The sequence below is a fragment of the Aspergillus pseudoviridinutans genome (genome assembly GCF_018340605.1).
Source record: "Aspergillus pseudoviridinutans IFM 55266 DNA, scaffold_4, whole genome shotgun sequence".
NCBI classification, from domain to species: domain Eukaryota; kingdom Fungi; phylum Ascomycota; class Eurotiomycetes; order Eurotiales; family Aspergillaceae; genus Aspergillus; species Aspergillus pseudoviridinutans.
The window spans coordinates 2,271,535-2,288,396 of NW_025091284.1; the positions used below are offsets into that span (position 1 = coordinate 2,271,535).

At 48.6% G+C, this 16,862-nt stretch overlaps 4 protein-coding genes across 4 annotated transcripts; 2 read left to right on the plus strand and 2 right to left on the minus strand.

Moving 5' to 3' along the window:
- Window positions 1–5,830: 5,830 nt before the first annotated feature.
- Window positions 5,831–7,541, plus strand: Asppvi_006214 (OTU family ubiquitin thioesterase; the record flags this gene model as incomplete). Its single annotated transcript, XM_043302119.1, has 7 exons — window positions 5,831–5,902; window positions 5,952–6,047; window positions 6,120–6,183; window positions 6,246–6,511; window positions 6,605–6,876; window positions 6,938–7,393; window positions 7,463–7,541. 7 exons carry the CDS (start codon window positions 5,831–5,833, stop codon window positions 7,539–7,541), a joined length of 1,305 nt encoding a protein of 434 aa, XP_043158054.1.
- A 952-nt stretch (window positions 7,542–8,493) lies between these two features.
- Window positions 8,494–9,228, minus strand: Asppvi_006215 (uncharacterized protein; the record flags this gene model as incomplete). Its single annotated transcript, XM_043302120.1, has 1 exon — window positions 8,494–9,228. One exon carries the CDS (start codon window positions 9,226–9,228, stop codon window positions 8,494–8,496), a length of 735 nt encoding a protein of 244 aa, XP_043158055.1.
- Window positions 9,229–10,691: 1,463 nt separating this feature from the next.
- Asppvi_006216 (sugar porter family MFS transporter) lies at window positions 10,692–13,026 on the plus strand (the record flags this gene model as incomplete). The annotated part of the gene is made up of 11 exons (XM_043302121.1): window positions 10,692–10,772; window positions 10,833–11,172; window positions 11,222–11,286; window positions 11,344–11,389; window positions 11,438–11,868; window positions 11,927–12,017; window positions 12,069–12,124; window positions 12,187–12,436; window positions 12,490–12,586; window positions 12,659–12,785; window positions 12,874–13,026. The coding sequence occupies 11 exons, from the start codon at window positions 10,692–10,694 to the stop codon at window positions 13,024–13,026; spliced, it is 1,737 nt and encodes a 578-aa protein (XP_043158056.1).
- Window positions 13,027–13,177: 151 nt separating this feature from the next.
- On the minus strand, window positions 13,178–15,552 carry Asppvi_006217 (putative C6 transcription factor (Gal4); the record flags this gene model as incomplete). Its single annotated transcript, XM_043302122.1, has 6 exons — window positions 13,178–14,098; window positions 14,162–14,844; window positions 14,901–15,220; window positions 15,276–15,370; window positions 15,426–15,455; window positions 15,520–15,552. 6 exons carry the CDS (start codon window positions 15,550–15,552, stop codon window positions 13,178–13,180), a joined length of 2,082 nt encoding a protein of 693 aa, XP_043158057.1.
- Window positions 15,553–16,862: the final 1,310 nt, after the last annotated feature.

Here is a 16,862-nt window from a genome sequence, read left to right on the forward strand (position 1 = left end):
TGCTATCAGGATCATCCAGCCGCCTTGTTGCCACCTTGACAACAGTACTCCGTACCTCCGAGCCTCTGTCAAGTCTCTAGGGTGCCATCCATATTAGGTAGGTACCTTAGTACTTCCTGTATTCCGTGCGCAAGGTACGGACTCTATCCGCACACCGTATCCGTTCCTACAGAGACTTTCCCGTTGTGAACTCCTCCAGGTGGAGTGCTTTTGCCAATTGGCGGTCTGCCAGACGACACGGTCCAGAAACTCACCATTGCCCTGACTGTTTTGGTACGGCCCCGCTCTTACCGAAACCTTCAAATCCCGCGTCAATAGATTAATATTATTGTCAAGGATCCACTATATATCAATCATCCACTTTGGCCAACATGATCACCTTGGTCATAGTGTATCTAGACAGATAGTGGAAGTCGATCTACCATCGATCGTTCTTTAAAGAGTAGTAATTTCAGGCATGGTCCTGTCAGTTTGAGGTCCAATCTTTGGACAGTTGTTGGTCGCATCGAACGCGAACATATTGCCTTCTATTTACTGTTTTAGAGAGGTAAATACAGGACATACCTGATCATAGAAACGAAAGGCTGGCTTCGCGCTTTGGGTGCCGAGAAATCTCCGCGTTTATCAAATAATAAATAAATGTCAAATTATTATTGGTGAGTTTGACGGGGATAAAATTATATTCTTTCATTATTGGCAGAGAAACAACAAAGAAAAGGGAATCCTGGGTTCTCTAAACGAAAAAAAAGGGAAAAAAGAAATACTGTTGATATGTGAGGCGTAAAAGTACCTCATACCATGTTGTACTTTGTTGTAGATTGCTGCGTTGGAGCTGCGGTTGGATTTTCAATAGCAACACGAGAAAGTGCTGCCTCACACTCGCTTAGACCTCTGATATTAGAAGGATGCCATGTGCATGAAATGAACTGCAATGGAGTAATTAGAACAATGTGTAGCTTCTCCTTGGTTGGATGGAGCATGAAATGACACGAGGGAGTATACATTCGATGGGTCTGGATTCCCATGCAAAGGCAATAATAGACAGGTCAGGTAAGTAGGTAAATATTTCTCGGGCTCACCATCCCCGCCACGGCTACCGGGTCAGGGACTGGCGCCATCGTTCAGTCCGAATCATGCCTTGCAGCTATCAAACCACAATGGTGGGGATTCCACCAGCGGAAGAGAACAAAGGAAGGCAACCGCTAGTTAACGGGACTGCTGGATAGCCTGGTTTGTCAAACCAGCAACCATAGATCAAGCAATCAAAGAGCTCCATGGTCCAGCAGCTACTATGTGATATGTGTATGTGATTGCTTCGGAGATACTTCCGAGGCCGCATATGCAAGCCTCCTCCTAGTTGGATCGAGATTGGTGAACTTTACCAGGAAGACGTTCACCCATGCAATGGGATGATAGTCTGCTGTGATATACGGAGTATGGTCTTACTGATCGGCGTCCGAGTCAGGCAAGACCATACAACCGGGTAAATGTCAATATTGGGTAAGATCTGGATCAAACTGAACAGGCAGGAGTCTTGAGACCAGGTGAAGCGGTAGATGCACCAGCTGGATAGTTCGGAAGTATCAGCTAACGGATAGACCCTCTGAGACCATCAATAGGAAGGTTTAAGGGTCATAACAGTCAGAAAGAGTCACCATTTCTTAAGGATCTACTGGATCATTGACACCGAGACCCCGAGCGCATTGATTACAGGGAGGCAACTGCGTTCAGTGGCCTGATTCCGCAGCATATTCATGATAATGTCAGCCCCTGCTGGCGACGGTGATTGACTGGGTGACGGGCTATGACAATAAGCAAGTGGTGAATATCACACTTCAAACAGATCTGATTCCTGTGTACATCATCGTGAACTCGTCATCTGATGCTTTCTGCTGAACAGACTTGCTCATAATGTCATCAACTCATCATTTCATCATATTCTCATTGCAGAGTGGGGTTTGTTATTGGAAGCCTTACAACGTAGTCCTAACTCTAAATTGGTCAGCATCTGAAGAGCACTGACTTTCCAAGTGGCAACTAAGTTACCATTATCTCCACCATTGCCCTTTGCTCTCAATATCACAGACCTAGAGTACAGTATGGCAAGTTTGGAATGATGCCGCTTGTTTATGCTGAGTGACTGGATGAAACACTAGGCAATATCAGTGGTAGGTGACATTTGTCACAGGCTGCAAGTCGGCAGGCATCTACTTTGTAGTACTCCATACAGAGTAGTGCTCCTCCATACACATATTTAGGTGTGCTAATGCCTGATGACGCTCATTGCTATTGGACAACAGGCTAACCTATGCAGAAATTAAACAGAGTTCTCTGCTCATTTGATCAATGAAGTCGGAGAGAAAATTAAGATAAAATGTGAGCGCAACCACTGAATAACAATACTGATGTCCCCAAATTTTTTGTTGGTCGTTCGACATAATAGTCAAAAACAATGATGACCCACAAGCGAGAGATCCTGATTTCTTGGATGGCCCACTTCATCCTTCCTGTTAGGCTGTCAGTAACAATTAGTGGAGCTTGAGGACAACAGTTAAGAAGAACCCACAAATAATAATGACGATTAGCGCACAGCAACATATTTCCTGCTGTGACATGTGGCCGCTTTCGACTGCATGGGAAATCGAGGCAGAGGCGCAGAAATAAATGTTGCATCGAGATCGGGGATTCTTCTGGGGTCGGTTGTTTCTTTTTCTTTGTCCCTTTGTCACCTCTCAGTCATCTTCGTGGATCCCCATCTTCAGTTTCCTTTTTATTTTCCTTTTTTGCTTTTTCCTCGCCAGGATTCTGTGAAACTTAACTAAGCTGGGTCTACTTACCACAGTTTCCACCAGTACAGCGCCTGCCTTGGGAGGTCTTCTACATCCGTAGGTAACTATTTAGATACGACTCTGCATTGTATCTAGTAGAGTACGTAGACAGTTGCTGCGATCTGAGCACCTAGCTCGATACGTGCGTCACTTGGACACTTAGCTATCCGGCCCGTCACTCCTATAAATAATTGGATAGATATTCCGTACGACTGGGGCATCTCGAGGTGCACCGCAGCAGTCCCCCCCCGAATGACCACCAATCACGACAATCCGGCATTTGCAGCTTGTGATCGTGGTGTCTCGGACTGTTGAATAATTGCTCTCAAGTATCTGTATCTCTCGACTACTGCCGTACCAGTTCCCACATAGGTTCCTCCTGTCTCGTCTAGCTTTCTGAAAGGGTAATCTTCTCGAATCGTCTCTCCTTCAATTGTTCGTTTGATCATGGAGATCACACCTAGTTAGTTAGTTGCCTGCTGATTTGTCAAGCTCATGATCACAAGCCGCATACTTACGTACTGACAAGCTAGGTACGGTATGCTTGGATAGAAGGTGGACAATCCCAAAAAGCGTGTAACAGCAGCAACAACAGCACCGTAGCAATGCCAATTGGAGGAACCGGCACTTTGGGTTCATCATAGCAAGTGATCAATAATGGAAACAGGTGTACCTTAATAAATTTCTCCAGACTACAGGAATTTAAGATAGACAATGCAGTTGAAAGAGCCGACGCCTTTTTCCCCAATGATTCCGCTGCAACTATCTACTGGGAGACACACACACGCCCGTAAATGAGTTTGTTGTCCCTTGCAATTGTTTCCTTGTCTTTGGTTCCCTTTTTTTTAATTTTTCCAACTATCTTTTTGTCGCCACTATCACCAGTACGCATGTCTTCTTGATGCAGTGAATTCCTACATTCTGTCAGTTCCATTTGAATCTGGCCCATGTTTGGACGCCATCTACTTGCAGGTTTCAGAAGCGCTAGGAGCTATTACTCCGCGTAGTATTACTGCTCCAGAGCAATCTATCTGTTTATCTCATAAGCTCCTTTAACGCCTTTAAAGGCCTAAGAGTCTAACAGACCAAGACCCATTCCCATTGACCCGGGCGGAATCCACCAGTGCCTTACGGAGTACATTACTTTACCCAAAAACCCATCTTTTTTACTTTCTTGTCCTGACCGATAACGCCCACAACTTCGACCTAAATAATCATAAACCCCGCGCTTTTCCCCCCTCGTCCATTCAGTCATCTTTCCCGGCCATCCTTGACAGGTCAACCCAGGGAACTGCTCCCCGCGACCTCGACGGCTGGACTGGGATTTGGAGATAATAATCATAATAATCGCTGGTTACCTTCTTAAGCTCTTGTTTATCATCATTGTCGCTGTCGTCTGCCTCACTGTCGTCACTTTCACCTATAGTATCTCGGCAGGACTTTCCTGGCAGATATTCCTAAGTCAACTCAGAGTCGCCTATAGCATCCCTGTCTTCCACACCCGAGCTATCACCGCGGCACCACCATCAACATCATCGTCATTTTCTGGACTCTTCTTTTCCCAGGGATATATTATCAATCATTGGGTTCTATCATATCACGCACCAGCACGTGTGGGTTGGATATATGCATCCTTAGAAATTAGGCACGCAGGGCTACGAGGGACTACGACATTCTCAAATAATACCTCATCGACTATTGTGCATTATTGAATATCCAGCAACAGCAGAAATCGAAAGGTCAGAGCTTCATTTTTTTCGTTTTTCTTGCTTGTCATAATTCCTTTTTTGGATCCCATCCCCGTTGCCAACTTACCACTCTTATCACCGCCTGCTATGATGACTTCCTCATGTCCGGATAAAAGCACATATGCTCCATCCACTGGTCCATTTGGAGTAGGTTGGGGTATCACAAGAGAAGCAACAACCCTGATAAATGTGCTTATACAATCGTATATCACTTCGTCTTCGGTTGAGGCCCGCAAGCGAGTCATGGTTTCGTCCGAGCATTCATATCCGTGCTTCAATTCGTTCGTCCGATGGACCTAAAGGGAATCCTTGCGAGGCGATGAAGTAGACCCGGTCAAGGATATGGTTCGTCAACGGGCTTCCGACCCATCTGATGCTGTTTTCGATGTCGATGGCCCGGTCCAGTCGAGCACGAACCTCTCAATCGAAACGCTGTGTCGCTTTTTCTGGACTCGACTCGAGCCTGAACCTACCACCATGACTACTGCAGCTGACAGCCCTACACACCTCGTCTTTATCTAGAATCGTTTACCCCATCTTTTCGGTCCTTTATTTTGATTGTTCACAATCGCGAAAAACGTTCTGATAAACTTTGTTTGGCTTCTACTGTCTACTTTGATCGCGCATTGTCTGCCTACCTAAGCCATTTGTGACGTACTGTGTCTGGCTGGCGCTTAATTCCCTTTTCCCCATGATTGGTTAATCCTATACCTCACAGCCGTTTTCCACTATTCCCTTGTCTCCAAACACGACACCTTGTTCAACATGCTAAGGCTTGATGTGCATTGCTAAAGTGTACCGAATTTTAGATCGTCGCGCCTGTCAAGAGACTGTCAAGAATTGCGCACCCGCCTCGTCAGGTCGAGGGGACTACCCACGGACCGAACCAACTGCCGTTCCCTGTTCCGCCACAGCACACCCTGTGCAGATGATGATCGCTTCTCCTGCCTTGTACGTCTACCAGATTCTTCGCTGCAGTTCTTTTCTCGGCTGCGAAGAAAGGAAACTGACACCGGAGTCTTAGGCTTCAGTGAATCCACTCCAGAGATTCAAAGCCCTCGCCGTACGGAGTCTACGTCCTTGAATGCCATGTCCTTGTCGGATATTTCTTGGAATCCCCTTGGTCTCTCAAATCATTTCCCAGGCAGACAGGACTTGTACCAGCAAGATCTTCAGCCTTCTGCTGCTTTTCTCACCCACGAATTCTCGCACCTCTCGGATTCTTTCTATACAAAGAGAACACCACGTTACAATATGAATACACTATCTCCGGATGAGATGAAACGGTTTCAGGAACTGTCGAACGAGTTCGAAGCGGACGTTCAGGTAAGCGATGGCTGTTAGCGGCTTGCGCATAGAACTCGACTGACGATAGGTGCCAAAGGGCCCTTTGGTCTCCATGAAGCAATCGAGCAATGCAATTGCGTTGGAATATGCGAATGCGGATCCTACCTATGTCACAAAAACCAACGTACGATTGCCGCTTCCCTTTTTTAGTTTTCCCTTCGACGGATGCCCTACGGGTCTAACAATCCACACATAGGCACTGGCAGTGACGCATCCTTTTACGCGGATTATGAAGGGGGACGGGAATTGTGGTTGGAGGGGTGAGCAGTTATCCTTTTAGAGACTCGTGGGTCGTATTCGATATATGCTGAATGGTCTGTAGCGGTTGCGTTCGGCTACTTCGAGAGCCTCTTCAATCTCCGAGACACGCTGCAAGTGCACCGCGAACTATTGCGGATCAAGTCGCTGAGCTCTTTGCTTGATCAAGTCGGCCAACAGGAACATCTGTACGAAATATTTGTCGAAGCCACGGAGCAAGTCTTCACACAAGTTTCGGAAGCCATCCAAAACGGCGTACACGACGAATCTTTCCTGGTGGATGCCTTCAATATCGACTATAACTCGAGCGCCGTCATCACTCATTTTAGAGTCAGTATTTCTCCGTCACATTCAGATGTCTTATCTCAGTGTGAAGACCTGAGCTTGGCGGCTGGCAACACTGACTTGCGAACATTTCTATAGCTTCTCACAAGTGCATGGATGAAATTGAACCCTCATAGGTATCAGGCCTTCCTCTCGTTGCCTGTAGACCAGTACTGCGCAACGCGAATTGAGACGGTCAAAACCGAAATCGACGAAGTTGGACTTCAAGCATTAGTCGATGGTGTGATCGACGGGTCCGGCTTCGCAGTTGAGATTCTATACCTCGACCGCAGCGCAGGTGACGCGGTCACTCCTCATCTGTTGACGCCAAGCCGGCCCAGCTCTGCAACGATCCGACTGCTGTATCGTCCGTAAGTCATTGAGCGTCACAGCTTGGTTTTAGATTTCAGGGCGCTGACATTCTTGATCCAGTGGCCACTACGACATCCTTTACCGTCTCGAACCTACTGTGAATATGGAACCCGTGGTTAATTACCAATTCGGAATGACCACTAACTACTCCCCTTGGGATCAAGGTGCTCTTTCGTTCGACGTGAACTCTAGTCTGATGTCAATTCCTGGTCTCATGATGGATCCGTCGTTTGGCCTCACGCCAGCTGCTCCTGCTGCGATATCTCCCGCAATGTCTCCCGCGCCCCCCAGTCCTTACCGGGTATCTCCACCTCACGAAGTTTACCAGCCGAGTATGCCCAGCCCTCCGGCTGCCATTCCAGCAACGTCACCACCTCCTCCCCGAATGTCTGGGCCTCCGCCGCCAATGAGCTCGTTGCCAAGTCGCTCGTCTGACGGACCTCAAATTCGGCTGAATCCATTGGTTATGAAACAAAACTTAAGTCATTCCCTACCTGTCACTACTCCATTCAAGAAGTAAGCTGGGTCCGGTTGCTCTTTTCGGGTTGTTGATACGTTAGGAGTCGGCACTAACATGCTTTTCAGCTCTCCCTACAACCAGGCCCACTTTCAGAACCAGGACTTTGAGCCAATTCATTGGGAGCCCAGCGAGTCCCGAAAGTAGCACCCGAAATGAGCTGAAAACAAGTGCCAAACAAATATAACCCAAGCGACAGACGACTCTTCTTCATGCTATAAAGTTATGAGAAAAACGTTTTATGCTTCCGTGCAGCATTGACTCAGGCGATAAGCGGCATATTTCATGCAAGTCCGCGATTGCCCGACGTACATCAAGAACCTGTGCTTTGTCTGTTAATCTAGCATTGTGATGAGCTGGAGATGTTTCAATTCATCTCATGGGTTTTCCAGTTCTTTTAGCGTCTCTCTTAGTGCGTATTGCATGGGTCTGAGCGTGCTCGACGGTTCTTTTTCCTTTTTACCCCCGTTTCTTTTCAACGGCTTCGTTTTTCGTTATGGGGAGGACTGTACCTTCAATCAGATTGGCCTGGGGTCATATGCTGAATGTGGCAACTAGCGTTTGGACTCTTTCTTAGAGAAATTGACAATACCTCAAGATTGACAGGTTCCAAAAGGTCGACTCTCGGATCTCGTGGAAGCAGAAACTAGTCGGTCACCTGGGCTAGAGGCTGTGATAGGTCTGATCGTTCATGTTCAATCGCCATCGTGCCTTGTTTGTAATGCACCCTTGAGCTCCTTGAGCAACTTTTCTTGTCATGAAATGGAGAAAGAGTATGGAGGTCATCTCCTGGCCACTACGGATGCGAGCAGCATTGACTTGACCAGCCGTATGCAGTGATCACAGGCCGTTCTAATATTATTATTCCATTATGTAACAGTGACACCTGGAAACGGACCCATAATAGGAGAGCAGAAAACCGAAAGTCCATCTAACGCCAGAGCTGTCAAGGGACAAACAGAACTCCATAGACAAGAATGAAGTGGAGAGGAACCATTGGGGGAAGTCCGCGAGTAGCGTGATTAGCAATACATATGGATAGAGAAACAAGCACAAGACACATATCTGTCAGGTCATAACGGTCATCTCCAGCTTTCCTCTAGGCCTTGATGGACCGGAACAACATCGACGGCAGCGCCCTGAGCACCTGCCACAGGAAGAACAGGTTGTCGGTCGCCGGCGCACTGTCGTATTTCAGACTGCGCTCAGGCACATCCGCCATACCGAGGATGGTCTTGACGAGCGGTTCGGCAACGATCGTCCGGAGATACATAGCGATGAGATCATGGCCGTTGGTGATTCCCCCGCTACACCATAGATTGCCGTCATGCACGGCGCGCAGCGAGTCATCCCACTGCGTTTCGGGGAACTTCTCCCGCAGCATGGGGATCATCATGCGAGGGCCCGTTGCGCGCTTACCCGTGGCGATCCCCGCGTGCGCGACGACCAGGATCCCCGTGCAGATGCTGAGGACGTGCGTGCCTGCGGTGTTGTGGGCGCGGATGAAATCCAGATACTCTGCTTCCGGGACAGTCGAGGGCTCCGGGCCTGGGATGAGAATGATGTCTAGGGCACCTGGTTGGACGGCGGGATCGGTGGGGGAGTGGGTGAGTTGTAGGGAGAGGTGGGAGGTCGTTGCCTGGTGGGCTTTTGGGCCTGCTTTGCCGATGTAGACCACTGAGACAGGGCGGCCGAGCTCGATTAGGGGTTTGGGGAGGTTGCAGGCAGTTAGGTAGGAAGGGTCAATCATGAAGAGGAGGTCAACAGCGGCGAGGTCCAGGAGTTGGACGTTGCCGACCAGGAGGACACCGATGCGGAGGGGCTTGCGGGTCATTGTGCTTGTGTGTTGTGCTTAGGATGAAATTAGGGGAGACGAGGTTTGTCTTTTGAGGTTGCTCAGATAGATAGAGCTTGGTGAATATTGGATGATGAGAGAGGTGGTAAATCAAAGATGTACTGGAAAAGTAGTAACGGGAAGGAGCAACGGACGAGTATTATATGCCTGCTTCTTAAGAAATCAATTATAGTGGAGGGATGTAGAGTAGATTGTCTGGGCAACGCTCTGAGTGTCTGTGGTACAAGCACAAATGGATAGATGAGACAGCAGTAAACGAGGCTTCACTGTCACCTTGGGGAAGTAAGAATGTTGTCCCAATTCAGGCACAGATGAAGCCTCATTGGCAGGACAGAGATCCAGACTCACGGGGATGCCGGTGCTTGAGCGCAATTGAGCAAATTGAGCAAGATATGACTGCATCTGGTGCAAGCAGTGGTCACTTCTTTGTTTCACCTCTTCTATCCTTGAATTGGACTCCTCAGTGGTCCTTTTGTATTGTCTGCGGTCGGTTGGGATACAACCAGCTTGTAATCACCATCATCTTGACATATTTGACAGGTTCAAGAGATATCTTATTCTCCCGCAATATCCTTAGCTCCTTACCTTACAGTGGCTATCACATGCTTTCGTTCCATCACTTCTCGTCAAGGTCGAAAGGTCCAAAGTCTGCCGATGCAGATTGCCTGCCATCTCTGTGTCTCTTTGACGGATTCTTTTCTCCTCTCTTCGACTCGATATGATGAAAGAATCGTTTGATTGCTAAATTGACTTTGATGGCTGATGCTTATTGTGCCCTTGGTCGCCCCCACATTGATTGGCAACCTGGGTCGGCTTCTCCCCGGCTGTCGTCGGTGTACTGTCCTCCAGCTGACTAGGTACGTGCCATTGACTCTGTTGGTCCGTTTACCTGCACCATAGCTTACTCCTTATCTCATTCCCAGGTTAATCCCTTGGTCTGTCCTACTTGGCTTCTGACGTGAGATCCGTTGTTCCTGCTGTGTAACTGTCTCTTAGCGAGAGAACAACAGTTTGGGAAATGCCTGAGAATTTCACCCGGACAAGGGTTCTCCGACTCTTGTCATTTCAGGGCAATGATGGACCAGGCTGGTGGAGTACAAACTTTCATTCGGGAGCTCCATCTTGCCACAAAAAGTCTCCCCGCATTTTATTCCCCATGTTCTCTAACCGGCTCGGTGCTGGTCCGGTCACGCCTACGAGTCTGGCCGAAAATGATCATGACTATAAAATCCTTTATTGGCCGGAGCACTCAACTCCGTTTCTTCAACAATGCTTCTGTATCATGCTACTCAGCTTCAGAGACGGAGTACAGTCGTGCGGAGTTCAAGGATCAACTCGCGCAGAAATCAAGGAAGACGAGGGGTATATAAGAATCACTTGCTGATGAGAATGATCGCATAGAACAAGATCAGCACTTCTGAGATAATTGATGGACAGCAAGAATGACTGGGACTATGGACAATACTCCCAAGGGGAGCTTTTCCCTCATCTATCAGAATCCCTATCTTCTCGGGGTGGCATCAGTAAGTCCACTCTCTGACGGAAAGAGACAGCCAGGGCGCGATCCTGACCGTTGTCTACAGTTCTCAACCCTCGGTGGGTTGCTCTTTGGCTATGACCAAGGTGTTATTTCCGGGGTTATTACTATGGAGTCGTTCGGAGCCCGCTTCCCCCGTATATACACAGATAGCAGCCTCAAAGGATGGTTCGTGTCTACGCTCCTGCTTGGTAGGTTGAACCTCCTGGGCTTCCCCTCCAAGAACAATATTGACGCCTTGTTAGCTGCCTGGTTTGGCTCTCTCATCAACGGACCCATTGCCGACAGACTTGGACGCAAGCTGTCAATCAACCTAGCAGTTGTAATTTTCGTCATTGGTTCGGCCATTCAATGCGGCGCAGTGACAATCCCGATGATCTTTGCCGGTACGTTTCACCATACACAAGACACATCAGAGTTGCTGATCGCTTGTAGGGAGAGCTATCGCAGGTCTGGCGGTTGGTCAGTTGACCATGGTGGTTCCTCTGTACATTTCAGAGGTATGTACATTCGTCTGGCAGAGGAAGGAGAAGAAAAAGGTTACTAAGGATTGGCAGGTTTCTGTTGCCGAAATTCGAGGTAGCCTTGTCGTCATTCAACAACGTACGTTAGTCCATGGTTATTCCCTTCGGTCATCTGCTGACTTGACAGTCTCTATAACCATTGGTATTCTGGTCAGTTATTGGATCAACTATGGCACAAACTACATCGGAGGGTCGCGCTGCGCCCCGGATGTTCCTTTCAGCAATGGTGCCAAGTTTGATCCCTATCGCGATGTGCCATCGGGCGGTTGTGACGGACAGTCTGAAGTGTCCTGGAGATTACCCTTGGCTCTTCAGATCGTCCCAGCCATGATCCTCGGGCTGGGCATGTTATTCTTCCCTGACACTCCTCGATGGCTAATGATGAAGGAGCGATACGATGACGCGTTGAGGTCACTGTCCAAACTGAGACGGAAAGCTAGGGACTGCCCGGAACTCGTTAATGAATACCTGGAAATCAAAGCTTCAATTTTGTTGGAGAACACCTTTGCGCGAGAACATTTTCCCAACATGTCTGGCCTTCGATTGCATGCTGCTCAGGTGAGTGTCCTTAATCACAACTCTTTCGTTTTCGGAGCAGTCTCACTGAAGAGGACAGTATCTCTCATTCCTCACCACATGGGCCCGGTTCAAGCGCCTGGCAATCGGATGCTCCATCATGTTCTTTCAGCAGTTCATGGGCTGCAATGGTGATTCTACGTGGTTATCTCTTGTTTTGCTACTACTAACATAATCTGCAGCAATGATTTACTATGCCCCGACGATCTTTGGGCAACTTGGGCTGGACGGTAACACGGTAAGCTTACAAGTGTAAGAGTCAAATTAGTTAGCTTGACTGACTCTCCTCGTACATCTTAGACCTCACTCCTCGCTACCGGCGTCTATGGAATCGTGAACTGCCTCAGCACCCTCCCAGCACTTTTCTTGATCGACAAGGTTGGCCGTCGTCCTTTGTTGATGTCTGGGGCCACAGGCACCTGCATTTCCCTGGCCATCGTAGGCGGCATTATCGGCGCCTATGGATCAGACTTGGTCAATCATAAATCCGCTGGGTGGGCGGGGATTGCCTTTATCTACATCTACGATATCAACTTTTCATACTCTTTCGGTCTGTGTGCCCTCGTCTCGTAAGGTATCTGACATTTGACTAACTGAGAACAGCACCCATCGGTTGGGTCCTGCCCTCGGAAATTTTTAACCTTTCCATCCGCTCCAAAGCTATGTCCATCACGACCTCGGCGACTTGGATGTGCAATTTGTATGTGGTTCATTGAATGTCATAAATGAGCGAAGCAAAAGGCTACCATGAGCTGACACCTCGCCTTTCCAGTATCATTGGACTGGTAACCCCAGATATGCTCGACACAATCACCTATGGCACCTATATCTTCTTTGCAGCATTCTGTCTTTTGGCGCTGGCTTTCACATTCTTCTGCATTCCAGAGACACGCGGGAAGGTTCGTCGCCCTGTTCCCATCTCTTTCCTACTTGTGCTGCGCTGCAATTGTGGATTGGCGGCGGCTAACTTGAGAGTCCAATCAACAGACTCTTGAAGATATGGATCTCACCTTCGGTGACACAGCAGCCCATGAGGAGAAGCAGCGCATCGTCCAGATCGAGGCGGAGCTCCGGGAAACTCATGCCGGCGATCCTGAACTCGAGAAAATGCCATATGCGCGGCAGGAAGAGGATGTCTAGAAGATCAAAGAGTATATTCAGCGCCGTCACTGGGAAATCACGGTTCCTTTCGAGTTTATCGGAGTAACGTCGATGTCGTCGTTATGAACTCTCATGTTCAGTATGTGTGATACCACGTTCGATTCTGTTACAATACTTAGCCACAGTTGAATCAGTGGAAGTCGGTCTGAGGCGTGAAATTCACCCATTCAGAGAAATCCATTCCCCCTAAATTCAACTCCTGGTCCACATCCGGGAACATACTCCCGAACATGGGATCGTTGAGGAGCTGATCTGAGAACTGCATCAGCATCGGCGGCTGGACCGCGGTTGACCCCTCCGAGACGGAGGAGGTATAAGCAGGGGAGCAAAGCCTATTCACAACTTCTAGACAGCGGGTGGCGAGACGGTTGTTGCTTAGAGAAGGGTGGGTGAGAAGTTTCTTGGTGGTCTCGATGTCTTGAAGCCAGGCGGGGGCGTCCGTGCTGGTGGGATCTGTCATGAGGAGTATGATAGGGATCAGGCCAGCCTGGAAAAGGAAGTAACTGTACATAAATCCATTAGCGTTAAGTGCCTCGAGCATTTTCGAAGATTGTGGTAATTGAACGCACAGCATGTACCAAGCCCCCAGTCTCGTGCAGATGTGATTATTGACAAAGTCCGAGATGGACGAGATGGTCCACCGGGCGTTACGAAGGCATAGCATCCTGCACTCCGTCTCGAGCGGATCCTCGGGTTCCGGCGGCGAGTCCGGCGTCGGCGTCCATCTTCTCGACGCCCAGCGGAGAAGGATGGGCCGGTAGAGGAGGATTCTCAGATTCCAGTGCCGCCACATGAGGCGGTTGCGGACGAGAGCGAAGTTGTCCGACTCGGGTGTAATTGGTTGCTTGAAGTAATGCGGCAGGCTGTTGTACCAGTCTTCCATGGGTTTTGAGAGACCCAATGTCTCCTCCGCGGTTAGGCTTGGTGTTGATATCAGACGCTGGTAGACGCTATTGGTGTGTAGGTGGAATTTCGCCTGCGCGATCATGCCTGAGTAGATAGTCGGCCCGTTCTCCTCGGCGGGTAGCACGGTGGTTGTTGATGTGAGAGCCTGTGATTTGCGTTAGATATTGAATGAGCTCATTAGAATGCTTGTGGAGGGGATTAGTATTACCTCGTCATGAATGTTGAGAACGTGTTTTGAATCCATGACACTGTCCTCTGGTAAGAGGATAGGTCGACCAAAGGTTTTCGCCGCGCCACTGTCGAATATATACACACCCCACCATAATCGTCTCCTCATCTCTCGCTGAAGTAGACTGATTTTCCACCCTGGGAACTCCTTGTGCAGACCAAGGCTCATGGCCATTCGCACAGCCAGGCCCAAGAAATTCCAGCCGGTGTTCGGCTTGTTTCTCTTTTGCGCATAGTTACTCAGAAGCAGCAGGGCCAAAATGAGAGTAAGATTTCCTGTCTCAAACACAGACACCTGCTGCAGGTGGCTTCTGGCTTCCTGGTAGAATGTGATATCAAGGTCGGAATTGTCATCTCCAATGCTCCACGCCCCAAGGGCTAGAATGGTATTGAGGAGAATCTGCCACGCCTGTCCATGGGGCCGGGGAGCTTGTTCATAGAACTGCGCTTTGAAGGTAGCTTCGTGCACAAATGGATAGCTGGTATGGTAGTTGAGAAAAAAGGCGTCCATGAAGGCTTGTTCAATGAGCCCGGAAGGTGCAGTGCTCAGAAGCTGGCTTTTTAAAGGCACTCTTTCCGCTGGCTTATTCGGACTAGCGGGAAAATTCAGATCGAAACCATGCTTCAATAATGCTCGAAGAGGCACCACACTGGAAGATGCGCCTGTGGAGGGAGTTAGCAGCCGTTTAAAATTTCCTATGTTTTGGTCCGACACGTACCGAAATAACCTGTTCCTTCGGGCTTTATCGACAAGGCGGCCATTCCATCCGTCAAATCGCCTACTGTGATTCTGTTCTCGGCCCAATCGAACCCGTCCGCTTGTTGCGGAAGAGCTTCAGGGGCTGGTTCGGTTCGATCTGCCTCGGCCTTGGCTGGGGTTGAATGCCTTGATGAAGACTTGGGCGAAGACACAGGCTTCTGCGGTGCATCTTGGTCCTGCAGCAACGAGCGAACAGTAGCGTCCAGGTCACCTCCAGGGAACAGCCTTCCTAAAGCTGTTTCAAAGGCTTGCAGGCGCTCTTCGACGTAGGTTAAATGTCTGACAATAACGCGTTAGCCATTCTGTAGTAGTAGCAACGGAAGAGCAAACTCACTGTCGAGTGAGAGGACTTCTGGTGATTTTTGGACTGTAATTGCATTCTTTGTTCAGCTGCTTGCATTGAGCGCATGTGGGTCGTTCTTTCGAACACTGTGAAGTGTCAATTAGGGGTTTATCTGGTCATAGCAAAATGGACCTAACATACCCTAGACTTTCTTAAACGGCACTCATCGCACTGGAAACAAAATCAGTCACTCCCGATTCCTTGACTAGGATTGGTGGAAGTCTGGGGCACCTACAGCATATGAGTGAGAATCACGAGTACTGGCCATTTCTATCGATGATAATCTGGTTGTTTGTAATGTAGTTCAGGTGTACGTTGAGAGTTACACCAGACTGGTAGCATCTAATCGAGTATAGCAGAATTAGCACTCAACGCCGGTTTCATCATTCCGCATCTTCTCCCCTGTACCGTAGTCAAGCATGAGCTCATTGATTTTGAAAGGAATCAATGCGCAATGGCCAGGGTGACTGGCCGTATTGCAATCTACATGGGAGAATAGGGGGTCCAGAAGAATTGACAGGGCATTTCAAGCAATGAACATAACCCGTATTCACACCAACAGGCGGTATACAAGTATTTAAAGACAGATGGACTTGCGACAAGACAAATCGGGAAATATCAATTGAATAAACAGAACATGACCAGGGAATCTCACGGCGAGAGGATATCGTGGGGCCAACTCACGATCGGCATAGGAACAGTATAGGATCCACGCTTCAGGGACCGGACAACCAGAAGTCACAAACTGATGCAGTTTCCAAACCCATGGGAAGGTGAGAGGATAGCCTTCATTCGACTTGGTATTTGAAACTCAGACTACTGGATTCTGAGTCGAGACATCCTCGTTTTGTGCTGGATGAGAAGAAAGTCGTGTGGGGAAGTGGCAGTCAGTCAGGTGATGGGCGCAAAATTTTGTCGAATAACAACGATCCATTGTTGTCCTCAGGCACATCTGGCAATTCGGGTCGATTGGGGATCAGTAAGTCTTAGGGAAGAATTACAAATTACTTGGTACTTTTTATGATATGCTACAGCTCTATCATTCAGGCCCTTTGGCAATGTCATTTCTGGAAATGTCTGCTTATTTCGCCGATTGTTGAATAGATCAGGCTTGTGTTGTAGTATGCTTCGGCTCGAGGAGTTGCAGTACACCTGCCAGAGTAACTACAGCATTGTTGAATTTAGAGCAATTGGAAAGGGATACATTGATAGAACGAGCAATATTGAGTTATTTTATGGGCCTCGCTGCATATGATCAATGGCTGACGAGCACGTCCCACTACCAGCCTGGCTGCATCTTAGCCCTTCAACGAAGTATATTTATGCAATTCTCTCCCCATATCACATGTCTCTTTCCATGCTGCGTATGCTTTCTTTTCTATCGCCAGGATGAGCTTTCAACGAGCTCATTGCGACTACTAGAAACTAGAATAAATGAGATATCTTGAGATAAAAAGCCAGCAGGACCTCTAGATTCGTTCGAGCGCAGACTTTGAATGGCATCCTATTCATCCCAGCTGCCTGAGGCAAGGAGGCTGTCTTGGCATCCACGCGGATATCGACCAATCAGTCATATTT